General features: G+C 34.0%; 1 protein-coding gene across 8 annotated transcripts in view; it reads left to right on the top strand.

Moving 5' to 3' along the window:
* ATG4C (autophagy related 4C cysteine peptidase) overlaps window positions 1-20301 on the top strand; it is a 96934-nt gene that overhangs the window by 56206 nt on the left and 20427 nt on the right. For 7 of the 8 annotated variants that reach the window (XM_020885526.2, XM_070468050.1, XM_020885516.2 and 4 more), the window contains 4 exons: window positions 4772-4908; window positions 9918-9996; window positions 10656-10732; window positions 15768-15887. In XM_020885526.2, coding sequence (XP_020741185.1) covers window positions 4772-4908; window positions 9918-9996; window positions 10656-10732; window positions 15768-15887 — 413 coding nt within the window. The remainder of the gene's footprint in view (window positions 1-4771; window positions 4909-9917; window positions 9997-10655; window positions 10733-15767; window positions 15888-20301) is intronic. The other variant, XM_070468053.1, reaches the window with a different exon arrangement.

Below are 20301 nucleotides of genomic sequence, written 5' to 3'. Positions count from 1 at the left end.
CTTAGCTATTGTAAATAATGCTGCAGAAAATAAGGGGATGCATTTATCTTTTTGGATAGTGGTTTTGTTTTCTTCATATAAATACCTAGAAGTAGAATTGTTAGATCATATTGTAGTTCTATTTTTATTTTTTTGAAGAACTACTATAAGTGTTTTCCATAGTGGCCGTGTTAATTTACATTCTCACCAGCAGTGAGCAAGGGCTCCTTTTGCTCCACATCCTCAACATTTGTTGTTACTTGTCTTTTTTGATAATAACCATTTTAACAGGTGTGAGATGGTATCTCATTGTGGTTTGATTTGCCTCAGATGGTTAGTGATGTTGAACACTTTTTCATGTATGTGTTGGCTATTTGTATGGCTTCTTTGGAAAAATGTCTCTTCAGGTCTTCTGCTCATTTTAAAATTGGATTACTTGTTTTTTTGATGCTGAATTGTATGAGTCTCTTTATATATTTTATATACAAATATTTTTGTATATTTTTTATACTAACCCCTTATCATATATGTGATTGCAAATATTTTCTTCTATTCAGTAAGTTACCTTTTGATTTTGTTGATGTTTTCCTTTACTGTAACAGAAGCTTTTTAGTTTGATGTATTGCCATTGTTTATTTTTGCTTTTGTTGCCTTATGATGCCCAGTTAAAAAAATTATTACCAAAACCAATGTCAAGGAGCTTTCTTCCTGTTTTCTTCTAGGAGTTTATGGTTTCAGGTCTTATGTTCAAATCTTTGATGGTCCATTTTGATTTAATTTTTGTGTATGGTATAAGATGGTGGTCCAGTTTTATTCTTTTGCATATGGCTGTACAGTTGTCTCAACACCATTTATAATTAGATTTTTCAAAAGTATTTAGCTTATCTCAATTATACTGTAAATGATTATGAAGGTGGGGACCATGTTTTCACATTTTTGTTCCAACATGGCACCCTATGTAGGCACTTATTAAATATTTCTTGATTGAATATATACTATGAATTATAAGTTGCAATATTAAAATAAATTCTTGAGGAAAATTTCAGTATTTAAAAAGGCTACTTAAAAAAAGATAGGTGGGAAAATTTAACATAAGTATATACTTGGTCTGCATTTCTGAAGTACTTCCTCATTGGTGGATTTGTTTCAAGGGAGGAAAATTCTCAGTTTGATTTGTCTCTTACTAGTCCTTCAGTAAATCATCTGATCATGATGCAGGTATTGTCCAGAATGTAGCTTTGTTTTATTGTTTTGGGTCTTCTGTTTAATGACCGGTATTTATAGCAATTTTGAAACTCTGTTGGGGATAAAATAGAGACCTTAATTTCCTGATAAAATAAAGTGCCTTCAAAATAAAATTATTTATTTTTTATAGAAATGCTTTCAACAGGACAAAGTATGTTAATGTTGGGGAAAGTTGTTATACTTTAATTATGTTTAATATAAGGGTGTTTATAAGAGGTTTGAGAGTACCCTGGTAATTGACTAGTGCTGATAGTATGGAAATAATAGTTAGCAAATACACATGCATTTTGTTTGGGCTTTTGTTAAGGTTAATTAGATTTTTAAGAAAGACTGATAAGCCATGATTATAACCATATGAACATGAAAGTTTTAAGTTTTCAGACGAGTGTATGAATTTTGCAGATACTATATTTGTTTTTCAGGTAGGAAATCTTATAAATAAAATGTACTGTGTTAAGAGTTCTAATTAAGCCAAAGGATGTACTTCAACAATTAGTCATTAAATAATTTATGAATTTTCCTTTTGCACTTTAATTGATATCAATCAGCTTTGATCTTTAGTGTCACATACTGTTAATTAAAGAACAGAAAGCTACTCAATATCTAGGTGGTTTGTGTAATTTGAAGTAGATATCTAAAATTTTGAACACTGATATTTAAAATTATAAAGGGAGAGTTTATATTACTGTAGTGCATTTTGATTGATTTTGAGGTTAGAAATTAGGTGAAGCCAGAGTCAATTAATAATTAATTCCCTGCCATTCCCTCATCTTTGTTAGTTTTTTTTCATTAGTGTTTTTAGAAGCTCCACTTCCTATTCATTTTCTCTTCCTCTCATTCTGTATTCTTTTCCTTTGTAATTACATATTTTTCCATGGCTTTAAATAGTTAGTACTATGCTCTATATACTAGGACTTTTAAAACTGCATTTCTAGTGCTACTTGTGTTAATATGAGGTAACCTGTATTTTCTGCCATCCTTAACTATTTCCATTTAGATGTTCTACAAGCACTTCAAATTCAGCACATTTAAAATTAAACCTATCACTTCTCTCTGTACGTGGCTCCTTTCTTACTTTCTATTTTCACTGATAGTATCATGTCCACATGTATGCTTACTTATTCTTGACTCTTTTCTTGTTGCTTATGTCTAGGTAGTCAACAAAGGCTTAACAACTTATACTTAAAATGGTTCTGAAATCTGTCCTCTCTTCTTCACTCTCATTGATACAGATCAGACCCTTATCTCTAACTAGAACTTGAACATGGTTTCCCTATCTTCCTTTTCTATTTCTCATTCATTTAGTCAAAAGAAATTGATCATGTCCCTTAATTTGAAAACCTATGACTGTCTATTAACTCCAGTCTGAAGTTATTGTAGCATTTAAAATAAAGCACTTGAAGTCCTTTACCGTTTGTCTTGACCTACATTTCCAGCATCAGCTGTCAACTGTCTTGCATGCTGGTATACCACGGTACCATCAACCTGCACACCATTCTTTGCATATACTATCATTACCTTTTTTCCATGTCTTTGCTGATATTATTGCCTCTGCTTAGAATGCCCCTTATTATTAAAATGCTTTTTATTAACTCTTACTCATTCTTTAAGAACATGCTCTGAAGCCTTTTCCAGCTTCTGTCAGGTAGAACTAGTTTATTATTCTGTGTTCTGTAACATTGTGGAAATACTTATATTAAATATTGCACTTGTAATTCACTTTTAATAACACCTTGTGCTTATCTGTAAGTCCTTGTAGATCAGCGTTAGGGGGAAAGTACCTGAACTGTTTCGTTGGGAATCACTACTGTGGTGAGCCTCTGTTATGGAATTTTGGACTGTTTTATAGCCCTTCCATGTGTTGAAGGTGGAGGAAAAATACCGAAACATTGAGGTAGAAACTGTGAATTAAGGATCTTATTTGCATTTATATTTCCCTGACATAGAAAGCTTCAATAAATAGTTGGCCCTCAATAAATGTGTATTGAATGAAATTGAAGAGTAAGAAGAAATTGAAGAGTAAGAAGTGCTTGATAAGGAAGAAATTGTTGTATATGCCAAGGGAATATTATTACTTTGTCTTTTTGCAACAATATTTGTTTCTGAAGGAGTAGTCCTTTGGAAAAACCCATTTGATTGGAGTATGTATTAGTTCAGAAAAGTCAAAGATAGAAATGGTCATGTGTGTGCTGTCTCAGAAAAGTGAGAGAATTTAATGATTTATAATTAGAAGTTTTACTGAGTAGCTTGGCAAAAGTAAGATGAATTGAAACATAGAAAGAACTTTTTTCCATTTTTGTAGCTTTGGTGTAGACTGACTATGGGAGGTACACAGTCTGTGTACATATTTGGATTTACCCAATCTCGTGGCTTTACAGTACCATCTGTCTCCTGTCAGTTCCCAAATTTTTAGCTCCATCTCAGACCTGTCCCCAGATAGAGGCCTTTTATGTCCTTAACTGCCTACTCATTGTCCCTGCTTGCGTATATAGTAGATATCTCAAGCTTAGCATGTCTAAAACTGAATTCCCATGTCTCCTTCCTATATTTTCCCTTCCTACAGTCTTCTATTTGTAAATGGCAGCTCTCCTACTCTGTTTGCTTATATCAAAAACACACCAATCATCTATGACTCCTTTTTCCTCTCGTATATTATGTTTAACATATCACTTTTCACCACCTCCTCATGATCATCTTGTGACCATTCTGCATCTGGACAGTTATTGCCTTTGTTCAGGCCACCATCATCTGTTGCTGGATTCTTGCGGTGCCTTCCTAACTTCTCTGTTTCAGCCCTTGCCTTCTGCAGTCCTGTGTTAATAAACACAGGAGCCACATTGATAAAATATAAAGCCAGATCAGGACATTTGTTTCCTAAAAAACTCTTCAGTGGCTTACCATTTTACCCAAAGTAAAAACTGAGGTCTTTATAATAGCTTTTTAAGATTTCCTACCATCTGTCTTTGTTCTCTCTCAAGTTGTAACCTTATCTCCTAACCTCATTATCTACTACTGTACCCTTACTCAGTCCCTCCAGAGGCACTGGCCTCTTGGTCCTGGAACAAGCTCTCCGTGCTTCTGCCCTAAGACATTTGCACTTGCTCATCTTTCTATCTGGAATCTCTTCCCCCAGGTATCTGCACTTCTTGGTTTATTACTTTCTTTTAAGTCTTGAGTTCCCTACCAGCTTATTTTAAATTGTGCTCCGTTTTGACTCTTCTTTATCCATCTTTCTTCCCCTCTGTTTTCCTTCAGAGCAGCTATTACCATCTGTCTTATCTTATATTTTACTTCTCTGTGTTAGAGGATATGCTCTATGAGGGCAGGGGTTTTTCTCCATTTTGCTCACTGCTGAAGACTCAGTGCCATATAATAATAAATATCTATTGAATGCATGAAGGATGTGGGTAATTTTCAACTCGTTGAGACCTTCTTAATGATGTTAGAAATTGCATGACTGGCCATTGTTGGGAGGAAAATTAGGGTACAAGTGTTTCTGAAAATTATTTTTTAAAAATCAATATGTATTAATTGTATTTTTTCTCAGTTTACAGTTCTGATGTAATTGATAAACAGTGCACTTCCATGGCCTCTGATAATACAAATGACAAAGCTGTTATTATTCTAGTTCCTGTTAGACTTGGTGGAGAAAGAACCAATGCCGACTATTTAGATTTTGTCAAGGTATGAAATAAGAACTAAAATTTTTTGAAGGCAATGCTAGTTAACATGAAAAATACAGAAGATTTGCAATCTTTTTTCTATGAAATGGAATGATTTTATAATTGTAGATTGATGGTTTTATAGTTGTACGTTATAAAATTTGACATTATAGATTTTAAATTTCAGTATTACAAGATCAGTTGTGATTTGAAGAATAGGTGTTCTATAACAAAATAAAAAGCCTTTTAATCTTTGCAGCTAATCAAGGGGATACAGAGCAGCAATAATCATAATCTGAAATATGTCTATAGTTCTCATTATTCTTATGTGTGATTTTTAAATGTATGTACCTTTATTTATTCATAAGGCCACATTAAACTATCTAGGTAACTATTGAAACAAGATGAGTTTTTAAAATTACTGCTGCATTATCTTCTACTTTGTTTCATGTGCTATCATAAGGTCCATAAGTAGGTAGAACACTTATTTATATAGACAGACATGATGAAGATAATGTTGGGGAGGTTCCAACTTTGTTTTCCTTATATTAACCAGCTACAAATCTGTTCTATTTCAGAACACGTAATTTTTTTTTTTTCAAAAGAACCTGTCTAATTAGGTTATCTTGTCACAAAACTTCAACTTTTGAAATAGTCTGTTTGAAAGTTTAGTATTTATATTATTTGCCTAGTTTTAATAAAATCAAGGCCAGAGATGGAATTCCTCTTTGAATGGACTGTCATGGCATATAGTAGTCTTGAAATAAAGTATAGATTTGTATCTCATGTGAAACACAATAATAGTCCCATATTGTGGTCCCAATGTATATAAGTAGAACATGTATCCTCACTCTAGATTGTACTGATTCTAAAAATCTAGAGCAGTTCATTTCAATATATGGTATATTCAAGTCTTCTAGCTGATATCTTGGCTTTTCCTAATAGTTAATAAAAATTTGCAGGCTACTTGTTAGTAATAATAGCAGTGTGTGCATGCTGAGTTGCTTCAGTCATGTCTGACACTTTGCAGCCCTGTGGACTGTAGTCCACCAGGCTCCTCTGTCCATGGGATTCTTCAGGAAAGAATACTGGAGTGAGTTGCCGTGCCCTTCTCCAGGGGATCTTCCTGACCCAGCGGTGGAACCCATATCGCTGATGGTCTCCTGCATTGGCAGGCGGGTTCTTTACCACTGGCGCCACTGTAATCAGTAACTTATGAATCCACTAGATAAAAGTGGGGCTTTGATTTCTAACGTGGACTCTTTAGTAGAATTATTGGTGAAATGTGAGAAGTTATGAACCATTTCATGGGGGCTTTGAGACTTCTGGCATGCTGTTATGTCTCCGTTGTAACCAAATCTAAAATGGATTGCCTGCTTCTCTACTACTATGAGAAGATCAGAAACTGTGGCAATTTTGGAATCAACTTGCCAAAACCCCATTTCTGGTGAGATGGGCTGTGGATAGCTTCATCTGGCTGAGGGCTTTGCTGTTTGGCAGCATTGAGAGCAGTTATCAGATGGCAGGACTGTGTAATCTTCTTGAGTGATTCATTGGAGTCTGCATTGTAGTGAAACAAACCACGGCTAGCTGTTAAAGTGATCCTTAGTACCTAGCATATAGGAGTTGCTTGACAGATATTTGTATAACACTTGTAATACAGATTTATCTCATTTTGCCCTCACACTAGCTGGGAACTCAGTTGTCTTTATAAAAAAACAGAAATGACAAAAGTTAAGTGATATGTTCAACTTCAGATAACAAAGTATTGACGGAGACCTGATCTTTCATTGTTTTTCATGTGTCCCCCTAGAATCTGGACTTCCTAAAATGTAACATTTCTTTGATCTTCTACTAATTTAATTTATGCTACAGTCCACTTTTAGAATAGTATTAATAACTATTAATATGTTTACAATTTTTGATTATCAGGTAAAAGTGTCTAAAATGGCTGAGTGAAGTGGGTATTATGTTAGGTGTGGTGCTTGGTCACAGGATGGATGGGTCAAAAGCCATAATGAGATCGAGTAAAGAGCCATTCATTTAGGAGTTGAAAAAAATAGTGTGTCTAATAGACCTAAGAGAAAAGTAATCGTCCTCTTCTTCCTCTTTCATTTCTGCTCGCTTTTCTCTGTGTTTCCTCCTTCTCCGCTTCTGCCTCCCCCACCCCACGCACTCCCCCTCCCTCTTCTCCGCTCTCTATGCTGCTTCCCCCTCCTTGGTCAGTGTCGTACTTTTTCCTGCCAAACCACTGTACATCATGCTCTCTAAAATTCACCATTCAATTCTATTATCTAAATTTATTACCCAAGGTAATTCCATGGTATTTCAGAGATGGTACCATCTCCTGCTGCATTCTGTGAGGAGAAACATTTGGTGTGGTGCTTTATCATTCCTTACCACAAGAAGTTTACTTATTTATTTATTTATTTTTAAAAGGACCTGGAATGAGGAAAATCCAATATGTTCTCTTTCTTCAGCAAGACAAATTAGGACTTTCCTTCTTTGACTGATTACTTCAGTCTTATTTATTGCTTCATGGATACAGCTCAATCAATTCTCACCACTAGATAACTGTGAAAAAGCTTTTTTAGGAACTGAAAAGTGTTTCAAGTTTCCAAAGATACAGCTGCTTATATGTAATGGCATTTTAGCTTCTAATCTACTTCTAAGTGTTTATTGCTAAATCTGCTCTATTTTGTTGTAAAGGAAATATAGATGTCAAGAATCAAAGTCTTTCTTCCGTTACCCAAAATCATTCTTTTTTCTGACAGTGTGTGATGATTCTTGCTATGCGTTTTTTTCTTTTTCCTCTCGACTTTGAGGGACTTAGAACTTTTACTTTCTCATGGGTCCCTGTATCAGAAACATTGTATTTCAGCTGATCAGATTGCCTCAGGTCGAAGGCACTCTCTAATTGTGTTAAAGATCTTTATTTTGGGGGAACGCAATAGGATAATAGGACTGTAAGTAGAATGATAATAACAGAATAATAATAAGTATTATTATCAAGATTTTTGGTATAATTGCATCTTAATTAATTTTTGTTGTTGTTGTTATTTAGTCGCTCAATTGTGTCCAGTCCGTCTCTTTTGTGACCCCATGGACGGTAGCCCACCAGGTTCCTCTGTCCTTGGGATTTTCCAGGCAAGAATACTGGAGTGGGTTGCCGTTTCCTTCAGGGGATCTTCCTGACCCAAGGATGAACCTGCATCTCCTGCATTGGCAGGCGGATTGCTTACCACTGAGCCACCTGGGAAGCCCAAATTGATTTTTCTCTATTTAATTTTTTCAGTTGCAGTTCTCCTTACCCCACAAAAAACACCTCTATGACATTTTCACAAAGTATACAGAGTTTGCAGCCATTAAACATTGTAATATAGATCTATAGTTATTGATAGGAAAATGTTTAAGAGATCATGAGTGACAAAAGTTTCAGTGGCATATGTTATATAATGACATATATATGTATATATATATAATTGTGTTTATAAATCTGTATGTGAATATATGTAATATAGACAGATGTCAAGAAGGTATTCCCCTAAATGTGGTTAATGATGAACTCTGAGTGTTGGTGTTTTGAGAAATTTTTACTTTTTGATTTATTTTCTGTGTGTGTTTTTCAGTAAACCACCACATACTATTTTTAAGAAATAATTAAGTTTAAACAAAACTGTTCTGTTTACTTGTTAAAAGAAAAGAGCATTTGTTCAACACAGTCTATTTTTGTGTCTTCTAGATTTTGAAACATCCTCTCATTTAAGAGAAGGGAAGTTTATTGTTTAATACTTTGTGGGTTTATAGAATAAACTATCATTATTAATGTTTTCTACCATAATATATGCTAAAATTAATATAGAAGCTATTGACAGTTTCTACATTAATAGAATATGGATATTAAGTGATTCCACTGGGCATATTTTTAAATGACTACTCCATGGACATGATTTTTTTTTTTAAGTATAGAATTATTTAGGCCAGAATTATTCTCTATTGGTCCAACGGTTAAGAATCTGCCTTGCAATTCAGGTGACGCAGGTTTGATCCCTGATCAGGGAACTAAGGGGGCTTCCCTGGTGGCTCAGCAATAAAGAATCCTCCTACAATGCAGGAGATGGGGTTTGATCCCTGGGTTGGGAAGATCCCCTGGAGAAGGAAATGGAAACTCACTCCAGTATTCTTGCCTGGGAAATATCATGGACAGAGGAGTCTGGTGGGTTGCAGTCCATGGGGTCGCAAAGAGTCCCACGTGACTTAGTGACTAAGCAACAGGGTGACTAAGATCCTGCATGCCTCGGGGCAACTAAGCCCACACAGCCCAACAATTGAGCTGATGGGATGCAGCAAAAGGTACCCCACGCTGCAACTAAGACTCCACACAGCCAAAATAATAAATGAATGAATTAATTTTAAAAAAGAATTGTTTGGCCACCTTAAGTAGTTGCTTAGGGAACTACTAAATGATTTATTGAGGTATCATTGATATTTTATGATTAGTAAAGTAAACTGACTTTAAATATAATAATAATTATTCTTTTCCTTGGATTAGATTGTTTTCATTAGTCTGTTTTTATTCCAAATGAAGTAGCACAAAATTTTTGTCAAGTGAACGCCATTGATTTAAAAATGATTTTTAGTTTGTCGTTTTAAGACAAGTTTCAGTGAAAACAAGAACAGTGCCTTATAATTATTTATAGCATTTCAAGAAGTATGATGAAAATATTACATTGATCACAGCAAAGTTGCACCAACTAACTGAAAGGCCATTTGTTTTGAATTTGGCAGAAATGTTTATTGCCTTTTCATAGTTATGTTGTTTATAACTGGCACATAGTAATTGTTTAATGTTGTTAAATAGAAGATAGTTTGGTAGACAGAAGGGTTTCAGAACATGGGGGAATATGTAATAAAAATAAAACTGATGGTGAAAAATTTTCGGACTACTGCTACTAGTAATACAAATTTAGTTGTTTTGAATAATTATCATTTGTCTCTTGACCCTAAATCTGAATTAATTTATTTTGGCAGGGAATTTTAAGCCTTGAATATTGTGTGGGTATTATCGGCGGCAAACCTAAACAGTCATATTACTTTGCTGGATTTCAAGGTTAGTGGTTTAGTAAAGTATATTTATTCTTTGTTTTCTTTTAAAAGTCAGAAAATTAACATAGGATCATCCAGAAATAGGATAAGTAATGGAGCAAAATGAGTACCTTATAAATTCATCAGTCCTGCCATAGCCATTCATTTGTCATTGGTCCATAGTATAATTGGATTCTGTAAAATGTATATTTAATTTCTGTTATTGCATAAACAAGGCATAATTTATTGATTTTTACTAAACTTTAGAAGACATTGCTGCCATATTTTGGCAGTTGCTATTTACATATTTACCTTATACCAGTTTTAGTGGTGCTAGTTGATGATAAAATGACAAGCAATATGTTCTTCCTGTCAGGATAAAGTAGTGCAATACATTTTTCTTATGCAAACTGTAGAATATAATTGTGTGTTTGTGAAAGTAATTTTATCACCCAAAATTAAATGACAGTCTCATCACTTTATAAAAATTCTGCTTATACAAGCATATTTGATTATGCAAAAGTTAATCTGTCCTGTGCAAACCTATGTTTCAGTCAATGAATATCAGTCTGGCAAGCTGTTACTCCCAGATTTTTTTCAGCTATTCTACATAGAAATTGGATTGTAAGCAGTGTAATAATAAGGTGTTTTTTGAATTACTTGTCTTCTGTTTTGTCCTTGTAGATGACAGTTTGATTTACATGGATCCTCATTACTGCCAATCTTTTGTAGATGTCAGCATAAAGGACTTCCCTCTTGAGGTACTGTGGATAAAGAGCTGGTACTGTTTTCTTACCATATGAAGCAAACTCTTAATTATTCAGAGATATGTTAAGCAGCTATGCTTTTATGGTATTCCAAGTTAATAATAAATATTTTACTAATTTACAAAGCCATAATACATACAGTGGTCAAAGGTTAGATAATTTATTGCTGAATTTTAATTTATAATACATTGTCTTCTTCATTTATCTTTGTCTCTAACTTGTTAGATATCCTAGCCCAACCAAAATAAATGATCAAGCTTCCAAGTAATTTTGTACATATACAGCTGAACAGTTCTGAAGAATTTAAAATATTTAAAGAAAGAAAGAAAGGGGGGAAAAAGAGAAGACAGTGGAGTTGGGTTAGAATGACAAAATGATAGAAGGGGAGTGTGACATTATTTTGCTTTAAGTATATAATCAAGTTTCAGTGAAAACAAGAATAATGTCTAATAATTATTTCTAGCATTTCAGTAATTAAGTCTTAGCCTCTAGTTAAGTTTCCATGAATTTTAGTTGGGTTTCTAATATTTATTTTAGCTTTGATTTCTTAAAGTCTTCTTTTCCTTCCTGTTGATCATTTTCTGAGCCAGCATCTACAAAATTTTTAAATTGGATTTGCAATGTTTTGTTAGTTTCAGCTGTACAGCAAAGTGAATCAGTTATACTTGTATAGGATTATATTTCAGAAAATTTTGAGAGTACATAAGTGGGAAATGTAACTGTTACATGATTTTGGTTCTTGTTTTCCCAGTTGATGCTCTTAGAGACTTTTAAAGTCATCTTAATCAGTTAAGTGGCACATGGATCACTAATTCTCCAGGGCTTGACAAGTTGGAAATGTGGTTTAGAACTTTGTTTTAATAATAGCTTGCTAGCTAATATTAATACCTAATAAGTATATAAGGGGTAGATTATGAAGATGGATAAAGCACAAGATTAAAATCTGGTACTAAGTGGTACATTATAAAACAGCCTACATTTTTTGTAGACTATTACCTCAACTAAAGTATGGGCCAGAGAACAGCTTTGCTTTTTACTTTCTTCCTTCAGTATATTTTGCATATAAATGTTAATAAGTATTTCCGGTTGACTGATTAATACTGTGGGAGGCACTCTAGAATTGTACTGTGTGAACCACACTGGAAATCTGTTTCTGATGCCTTGTGGTCTTGTGGCACCGATTCCTATCAGTTACATTTCCCATGTGGCTGTGTCAAATTGACTCCTTAAAAAATAAATACTTGAGATTTAGATGGAAACTTGTTCCTAGTGTTCTAAGCATTATCTAAAATAGGCACATTAAAAGATTATTAGTGTCGGCTGTTTTGACCAGTAGAAAGAGATTATTCATCTGATATTTTGAGAGACTCTACAAAGATGCCAGGTCAGTGAATATCCATGTTATTCACACTGTTATTCACAAATGTCTACACAATCAATATTAGGAAGGTTGTAGCTCATTGGGAGACAGTTGCAACCCTTCACAGGTGAGTCAATAGAAGCTTGAAGTGGGCGGTAGTGGGAATAGAAAATAATTTGATCTTAAGAGACTTTGTAAAGTAAAATTTGGTGAAATTAGATAACTTCTTAAAAGCACAGAAGCACTTATTTTTTATATATCGAGATGCCAGAAAGTGGATTTAAGATGAGATTTAGCAGTGAGGCTGTGTTAAACTGTGGGTTCTCATTGTTAATAGTTAGGACAGGGCAGAGTTTCAGTTGTTTGGATGAGAGTACTAGTGGATATACATTATCTTATACATATTTATAATGTATATGTGTGTGTATGCAGGCATGTATCTGTATGTGTGTGTATATATTTAAGTTTTCTTAAACCAGAAACTATTGCTTCATGCTACTTCTGATATACTTTCAGAGTGACTGATTCTATCTCTTTACAAATACAAATATTTTGTTATTAAAGTATTGTTGTACTGTTCATTGTTGTTTAGTCGCCAAGTCGTGTCTGACTCTTTTGTGACCCCATGGACTGGAGCCCACTAGGCTCCTCTGTCTATGTCCCAGGCAAGAATACTGGAGTGGCTAGCCATTTCCTTCTCCAAATATTGTATTACCTTAATATTAACATTCTACTAATAAGGTTAAAAAAAAACCTTATTATAGATATGTTAGTCTCTTCTGATTGCTAGGCCCCCAATTTCAAGTTTCAGGTTTTATGAGATGTATACAGTGGTGACTGTTTTAGTATATCCTTGTAAATTCAGAGCATAGTGGCACTAAAGCTATTAGAATGATGTGATGTGATTATGTAGATAGATGAGTGAATTCCTCAGTGAAAGATGTACCCTTTATGAATTACACATGTGAACTGCAGTGAGTAGGAGGTGCTTTTTATTAAGGATGTATTCTCTAATTAGTTATCTTGGGAAGTTTTATATAAATCACCAAAATAACAGAGCTACACCTAAAATTATTTGTTTCAGTATTATTTGTATGTTTAGGTAATAGAATCCACTCTTTGATATTATAAGTCTGGAAGAGTGCCTACCATTTGGTAGGTGCCTAGTAACTATTTTTTGAGGCAATGAATAAATATTGTATTAGAAAATGAAATAAACGGGAATTGACTCACTCCGGCCAGTTTTTTCAGTAAGTGTAGAAGTGTATCTAGTGATACTTGCTAAAATGTGTTTAAGTAGAAGCTGCTACTCTTAACAAATCATGAGAATTTTAAAAACTAAAAAAGAAATCTAAGTCCATAGCACAGAGAATTATCACAGAGTGAACACAGCTGTGTAATGCCACTTGGGAAAATACCTTAAGGTCTAAGTTGTTCTACAATAAACAGAACTGATTCTGAATTATAAATTAATCTTGGTTTGATTTCAGAATCTTCTTGGGTGAACAAACAATATGATTTAAATGGTATAAAATGCCTCTCTGAAATATGAGTCCTAGTACTCATGTAGGAGCACCAAATAGCAATTTGCAGTTTTCAATCATCAGAGATTTATATTTGTGGTTTTGTGAATAATTTAAACAGTTTTTTATAGATATGAAAATAACTATGCTTAACTAGTGTTTGTCATTATTATCTATGGTGATGGAGTCAATACAGTGAAATAGCACTAAGCCTATATTGATTTAGTCTTAATAGTTCTTAGTGAAACTTTAATTAATGCTTTAATATAATTTAGGGCATCCATGTAGACAAGTAAAGAAAATACTTTGTTGGACCATACAAACTTTTGACTCTTCTTTCTTATCCCCAAGTAGCAAAAACTAATCAAGCATTTCTTATTATTGGCTTTGGAAAGAGTTGGGCAAATGACTATTGTTAGATATCTTGTATTGCAAGTAATTTTTGTTTTGTAAATATGACTTAGAACTGTCCAAGCCTTAAATAGTAATACTCCTGTATATTGTTAATTACCACATTTACCTAGCTCTTCTATACCTTTCCAGATCTGTTTTTAAATATCTCTTTATAAACAATATCAGTAAGACAATGTTAGAAAAGTCCAGCTAAGACAGTTCTCATACTGATTAGAAAGATGGACGTTCCAGTTTAGCTGGGTTGAGTCTTACTGTACAGTAAGGGTTTCATAGTAGCTAAGGGTTTCACAGTAGTCATAGATTTAAAAACACATTTGTTTGGTTATTTGCTAGCATGATGTTGGATTTGAATCTAATACATGACTAAACTATTGGTAAGGGAAAAAAAACACTTTGAATATATTTGTTCTGCATATCCTCTGGTGGTAATATGGAACATTAATTGGATCACAGGATATATGTAGGGGGAGAGAAAAGAGTGATTTTGATTGATCCACCATGAATATAAATATGAAAGTCTATATTTTTCTGCCTTTTTATAGATAATTTCAAGTTTAAATTCCTTAGTTTTAGGCATTAAATGTAGGGAAATTTTAAGTTTATGGATTTATATCCAGCCTAGATTATTTCTTGAGCTTATTCTTTAATTAACAAATATAAAATGAAGAATTTCTCATACCTGTCTCCCATCTGCCAAGTTTTCTCCCTTTTCTCTAAACTTGTTAATTTTTGTATATCCTATGCAAATATGAATATATATTTTATGGCCCTCCTTTTTAACATAAACATTCTTTTTCTTATACATACAAAAAAAGAGTTGGTTGCATCAGTGATTTTTAAGGACAAGTATCTGAGCATTTATGCAGTTAAAAAATGTTTTAAACCAAACACTAGTGTCATGGTGAGGAAGAAAGATTGGAATGATTAGCTTTATATTCTACCCTTTCCTACTTTTGCATTCTCTAAAGATAACCAGGTTCTACTAATAGCCACAGCCTGCTGGCAAAAGTAGAGAGTCTAGAGCAGCATTTTTGGCCCATTTGTATCTTTAATAACACTGTGACTACTGGAGAAGAGTGAACCAAGGGAAGAGGGCAAGGACCAGAGTAGAACAATTTTCACCTTATCCTGTGTGGGACTAAACAAGAACTCGAGGTAAAACTCAGTAGAAGAGTGGGTTAGGACAGTGTGCAATTATGTGCTGCTTGTGTCAATTACTAAAACTCTCAAGTTGACCTCTTCGTATCATCATGGAACATTTTCATGAACCTGCATATTTGTTTACAAAGTCTTGGTTTTCTCATCCAAAGGTTTATAAATATTTAAAAAATCTCTAACCGAACAGACTTAATTGCACTTTCATAGAAATAGCTAATTTGATGCTAAACATTGTACTAGCTTATTCATGTCTTTTTCAGAGATAGCATTTTTTGTCCCTTCTGCAAGTGTTAGAAATGCACCCTGCTTTTGACACATTTCCTTTCTTTTGCAGAATGGCACTATATGTAAGGTGGAAATTTGGTAAACTGAATATACACAATGTTGGCTCTTACGTTTTACAACTTTGGATATTGGGAGGGATCATCTGCATAGGATATACTAAAACACCATTTGAAAGCATGTTTATAGTTTGGAGAATAGCTAGATAGCAAATTTTAAATGAAGTGATAATTTTGTATATAAAGTCCATTAAATAAAATAAATTAATCCTAAAGAACTTTTAAAATTGCAGACATTCCACTGCCCTTCTCCCAAAAAGATGTCATTTCGAAAAATGGATCCTAGCTGTACAATAGGATTTTACTGTCGAAATGTTCAGGACTTCAAACGAGCTTCTGAAGAAATCACTAAGGTACTTTTATTTTAAGTATTATAATAATATTTGTAAATGATCTAATTTTTATTAGAAATAGCCTATCAGAGGATAAGAATCCATAATTTATACTACAGTTATAAAATTTCCCCTTGAATGTTAATATTATTAGGAATATTGTGAACCAGAAAATATAACTTTGGGGACTCCTAGCCTTTAAGGATGATGAAACCACTTCTTGACCAGTTGAAAGTATTGACTGATCCACTAGGTGGCACTGTTGAAATAAAAATCTGTGCAAACTGTAGCCATGTGCAAGCAATTAGGTTATATTTTATTTGAAGATTTTAAAAGGGCAATACCTTAGGGGGTAGAAAAAAATTAATGAAGTATTTGATCAAGCCAAATTGTGCATTATTTCTTGTTAGTCCAAGTGCTTCTTTGATTTTTTTAAAGAGAAATGGTATTTTTGGATTTCTCAGAACTGCTTTATCAAATGAGCTGTGTTGTTACCTTCCAATAAGCTTGTTTAATCTATCTATTCTACTTATAGTGTCTTTGAAATAGGTTTATTTGACTCCTCTTATTACCTTTAAACTTCTGCATTTTTCTGGCCATTGAGTACTGCTAAAATATTTATAGGGCCTTAAGGTCTGTGTATATTTGGTAGTTTGGAAAGATTACTTATTTAGAAAGTAAGCATAATTGGATGGCTCTCTTTATTAGTATCAATAGTTACAGATTATCATTTATGGTAAGTAAAGCCAGTACTAGAATCATTTTTAGGAATTCTTAACTTGAGCTCAGTTATAAAAGTTTGCCTTATAACTGGTTTATTTCCAGTTAATTTTATTCAGGAAAATGGACATAGTGGGTCGAAATTTTATCTTTATAATGTAAAAATAGAATGAAAAAGTTAAATAAAAAGTTTCATTTGAGTTAGGTTAGTTTACTTGACTTGCCATGTAAAAGAGGAAATTTAACAGGAATATGACAGAAAAATGAATGAGAAGAGGAGAAAATGAGATATGTGAGAACATTTTCTTATTCCTCATTTCTCACAGTTGTCGTCTTTTCACTCTCCTTTTCAACCTGAAGGGCCAAGTGAACATAAGGAAATATGTTTTCTCCATTTTCTCTTCTTTATTACTTGAAATTAGTGTATATATTTGTATATTTCATTTTGACAATGCTCTGTCTTTAAAAGGTGTTATGTATGTACTAAAATATACAGATGCAGATGATACTGTAATATAGATCGATGTTGATGAACATTTTTCCATTAAAAAGTCCCATTTCTGTTTCCATTAGTTTATTTTCTATCTAGGTTGAAATAAGTATATTTAGAACAATGAAGTAATTACCTCTGGAATAGAAAACAGCCCGAATTATTATTACCAAATTGAAAAACAATTATATTCATAAATGAGCTGCATGTTGATATCTTCTGATTAAAAACAGATAGTTTTGTGGTTTTTATACTAAAAATTATAGTTTTTATGCTGGAAAACTACTTAGAAGTTATTGTGCTTGATGTATCCTAGTGATATGCAATGTTAAAGCAAAGAGAAAACATGCTGAAATATCATATGGAAGTATTGAGAATTTTGCTAGAGTCTATTAACTTTGGTTTAATTATACTTTTTTTCTTAAGTTAATAGTGTTTTGTAGCAGTATCAAAAACTCACTCTGTCAGTTAATAGCTTGATCGTTTACTTTTGCTTGGAAGATTGTAAGTTAAGCAGCTTTCCTTCTTAAAAGCTGAATTTGGCATTTTTAAACTAATTTTTTTTCTTTGAAAATTAAAACTTATTTGTTTCTGTATAGGATATATTTTCCATTTTCTCATTTTGAAAATGAGGCCAGATAATCAGATTCTCATGTTTAATTTGTAATGCTATACGAATGAATATTCTAATGCTTTTGCCACATGAGTTTTAAAATGTTAATAAAAATTGTTAATTCATTGTTTAGCAGAGCTCAGTCCAGCAAGTATCTGAATAACTATCATGTTGAAAGCATAAAATGACCAAGCCATAATCCCTGCTTTTGCTCTCAAGTAGCATTTATAGTTCAGGAGGCAGAATCAGAGAAGAAGACATGCATTACATTGAATGTGATAAGCATTCATACAGAAATAGAAATAAATTGATAGGGGAAGGAAGAAGGTTAAAATGAGAGAGATGTCACGTCCAAGTCAAAGTTCTTTATTGTTATGGTGATATTTAATTTGGGCCTTAAAGTGTAGGCTTAATTTCTATTGGCTCAGGGAGAAGGGAGTGTGCTTCAAGCAGGGGAAATAACAAAGGGAAAGGTACCGGAAAAGAAAAATGTAGTTTCTTTAGAAAATGGCAGATAGTCCAATTTGTTAGGGGCCATGGATACATGTAGGGCAGTATTTCTGTCTTCTAATTACCTGAATTAGAAGTCCTAGAGATTTGGCCTGGGACCCTTCATTTCTAACAAACCTCCCAAGTAACCTTGTACATCAAATTTGAGAACCACTGATACACAACCCAAGGTGTAATACTTGATGTTTTTAAGTGACAGTAGGACAAATACTCTAATACTTATATATACACGTATTCATAATAGAAAAGTATAGCTGGCTTATTAAACATGTGATTTCCTCCTTATCATTGACCTGTACAAGGCTGTTTGAGACAAAATTCTGAAGAGGGACTTCCTTGGTGGTCCAGTGGCTAAGACTCTGCGTGCTCCCATTGCAGGGGGCCTGAGTTCAATGTCTGGTTGGGGAACTAGATCCCACATGCCACACCTAAGACTAAGTGCAGCCAAATAAATTGATTAGTTAAAAAAATAAAATTCTGAAAAGAAAAGTGTTCATTAATTGCAATAGAGATGACATATACAGTGAAAATAAGGAAACACTATAGTAAATAGTAAAGGATGAGGCTAGAAAAGGAGGTTGGAATAATATTGTAGAGAATTTTGAATGCCAGGCTGAAGAAGTTTGTACTTTTACAATATGTTGACATTATTAGATTAGTTTTAAAAGATGTCAAATGTACAGAAATATAGAGGATAGCATAATAAATACCCATGGGCTATTATTAAGCTTAAGGAAAAATAAAGCCCTCATATATTATTGAAGTGTATTACCCTTCCCCAATCTTATTCTCTTATTTCCTTCCAAGTGGCAACCACTATACTAAATTAGTGTAAATTAGTATACTTGATATATCCATAAACAACATATACTGTTTTGTATGTTCTTAAACTTGTCATAATTATATATTTGTATAAAAAAATATATATCCTTTTGAAACTTGCTTTTTTCATTTGACTGACTAGGAGATTTTATCTGTTCATGTTGGTCTAGCTGATTCATTTAAACTGCAAAAGAGTAATACTTTTTACAATATCCGTTCACTTCAGTCACTGAGTCGTGTCCGACTCTTTGCGACCCGATAGACGGCAGCAAAGAGACGGCAGCAGACCCCATTGGACTGCAGCACCCCAGGCTTCCCTGTCTATCACCAACTCCCGGAACTTGCTCAAACTCATGTCCATCGAGTCAGTGATACCATCCAACCATCTCGTTCTCTGTTGTCCCCTTCTCCTCCTGCCTTCAGTCTTTCCCAGCATCAGGGTCTTTTCCAATGAGTCAGTTTTTTGCATCAGGTGGCCAAAGTATTGGAGTTTCAGCTTCAGTGTCAGTCCTTCCAATGAACACCCAGGACTGATCTCCTTTAGGATGGACTGGTTGGATCTCCTTGCAGTCCAAGGGACTCTCAAGAGTCTTCTCCAACACCACAGTTCAAAAGCATCAATTCTTTGGCACTCAGCTTTCTTTATAGTCCAACTCTCACATTCATACATGCTGCTCCTGCTGCTGCTGCTAAGTCACTTCAGTTGTGTCCGACTCTGTGCGACCCCATAGAAGGCAGCCCACCAGGCTCTGCCATCTGTGGGATTCTCCAGGGAAGAACACTGGAGTGGGTTGCCATTTCCTTCTTTAATGCATGAAAGTGAAAAGTGAAAGTGAAGTTGCTCAGTCGTGTCCGACTCTTTGTGACCCCATGGACTGCAGCCTACCAGGCTCCTCTGTCCATGGGATTTTCCAGGCAAGAGTACTGGAGTGGGTTGCCATTGCCTTCTCTGCATCCATACATGACTACTGGAAAAATCATAGCTTTCGCTAGATGGACCTTTGTTGGCAAAGTGATATCTCTGCTTTTTAATATGCTTTCTAGGTTGGTCATAGTATTTCTTCTAAGGAGCAAGCGTCTTTTAATTTCATGGCTGCAGTCACCATCTGCAGTGATTTTGGAGCCCCCAAAAATAAAGTCTGTCACTGTTTCCATTGTTTCCCCATCTATTTGCCATGAAGTGATTGGACCAGATGCCACGATCTTTGTTTTTTGAATATTGAGTTTTAAGCCAATTCACTCCCCTCTTTCACTTTTATCAAGAGGCTGTTAGTTCTTCT

This window comes from Odocoileus virginianus, chromosome 5, assembly GCF_023699985.2.
Source record: "Odocoileus virginianus isolate 20LAN1187 ecotype Illinois chromosome 5, Ovbor_1.2, whole genome shotgun sequence".
Lineage (NCBI taxonomy): Eukaryota > Metazoa > Chordata > Mammalia > Artiodactyla > Cervidae > Odocoileus > Odocoileus virginianus.
The sequence above is the reverse complement of the archived record's forward strand: the minus strand, read 5'-3'. Positions and strand labels throughout refer to the sequence as shown.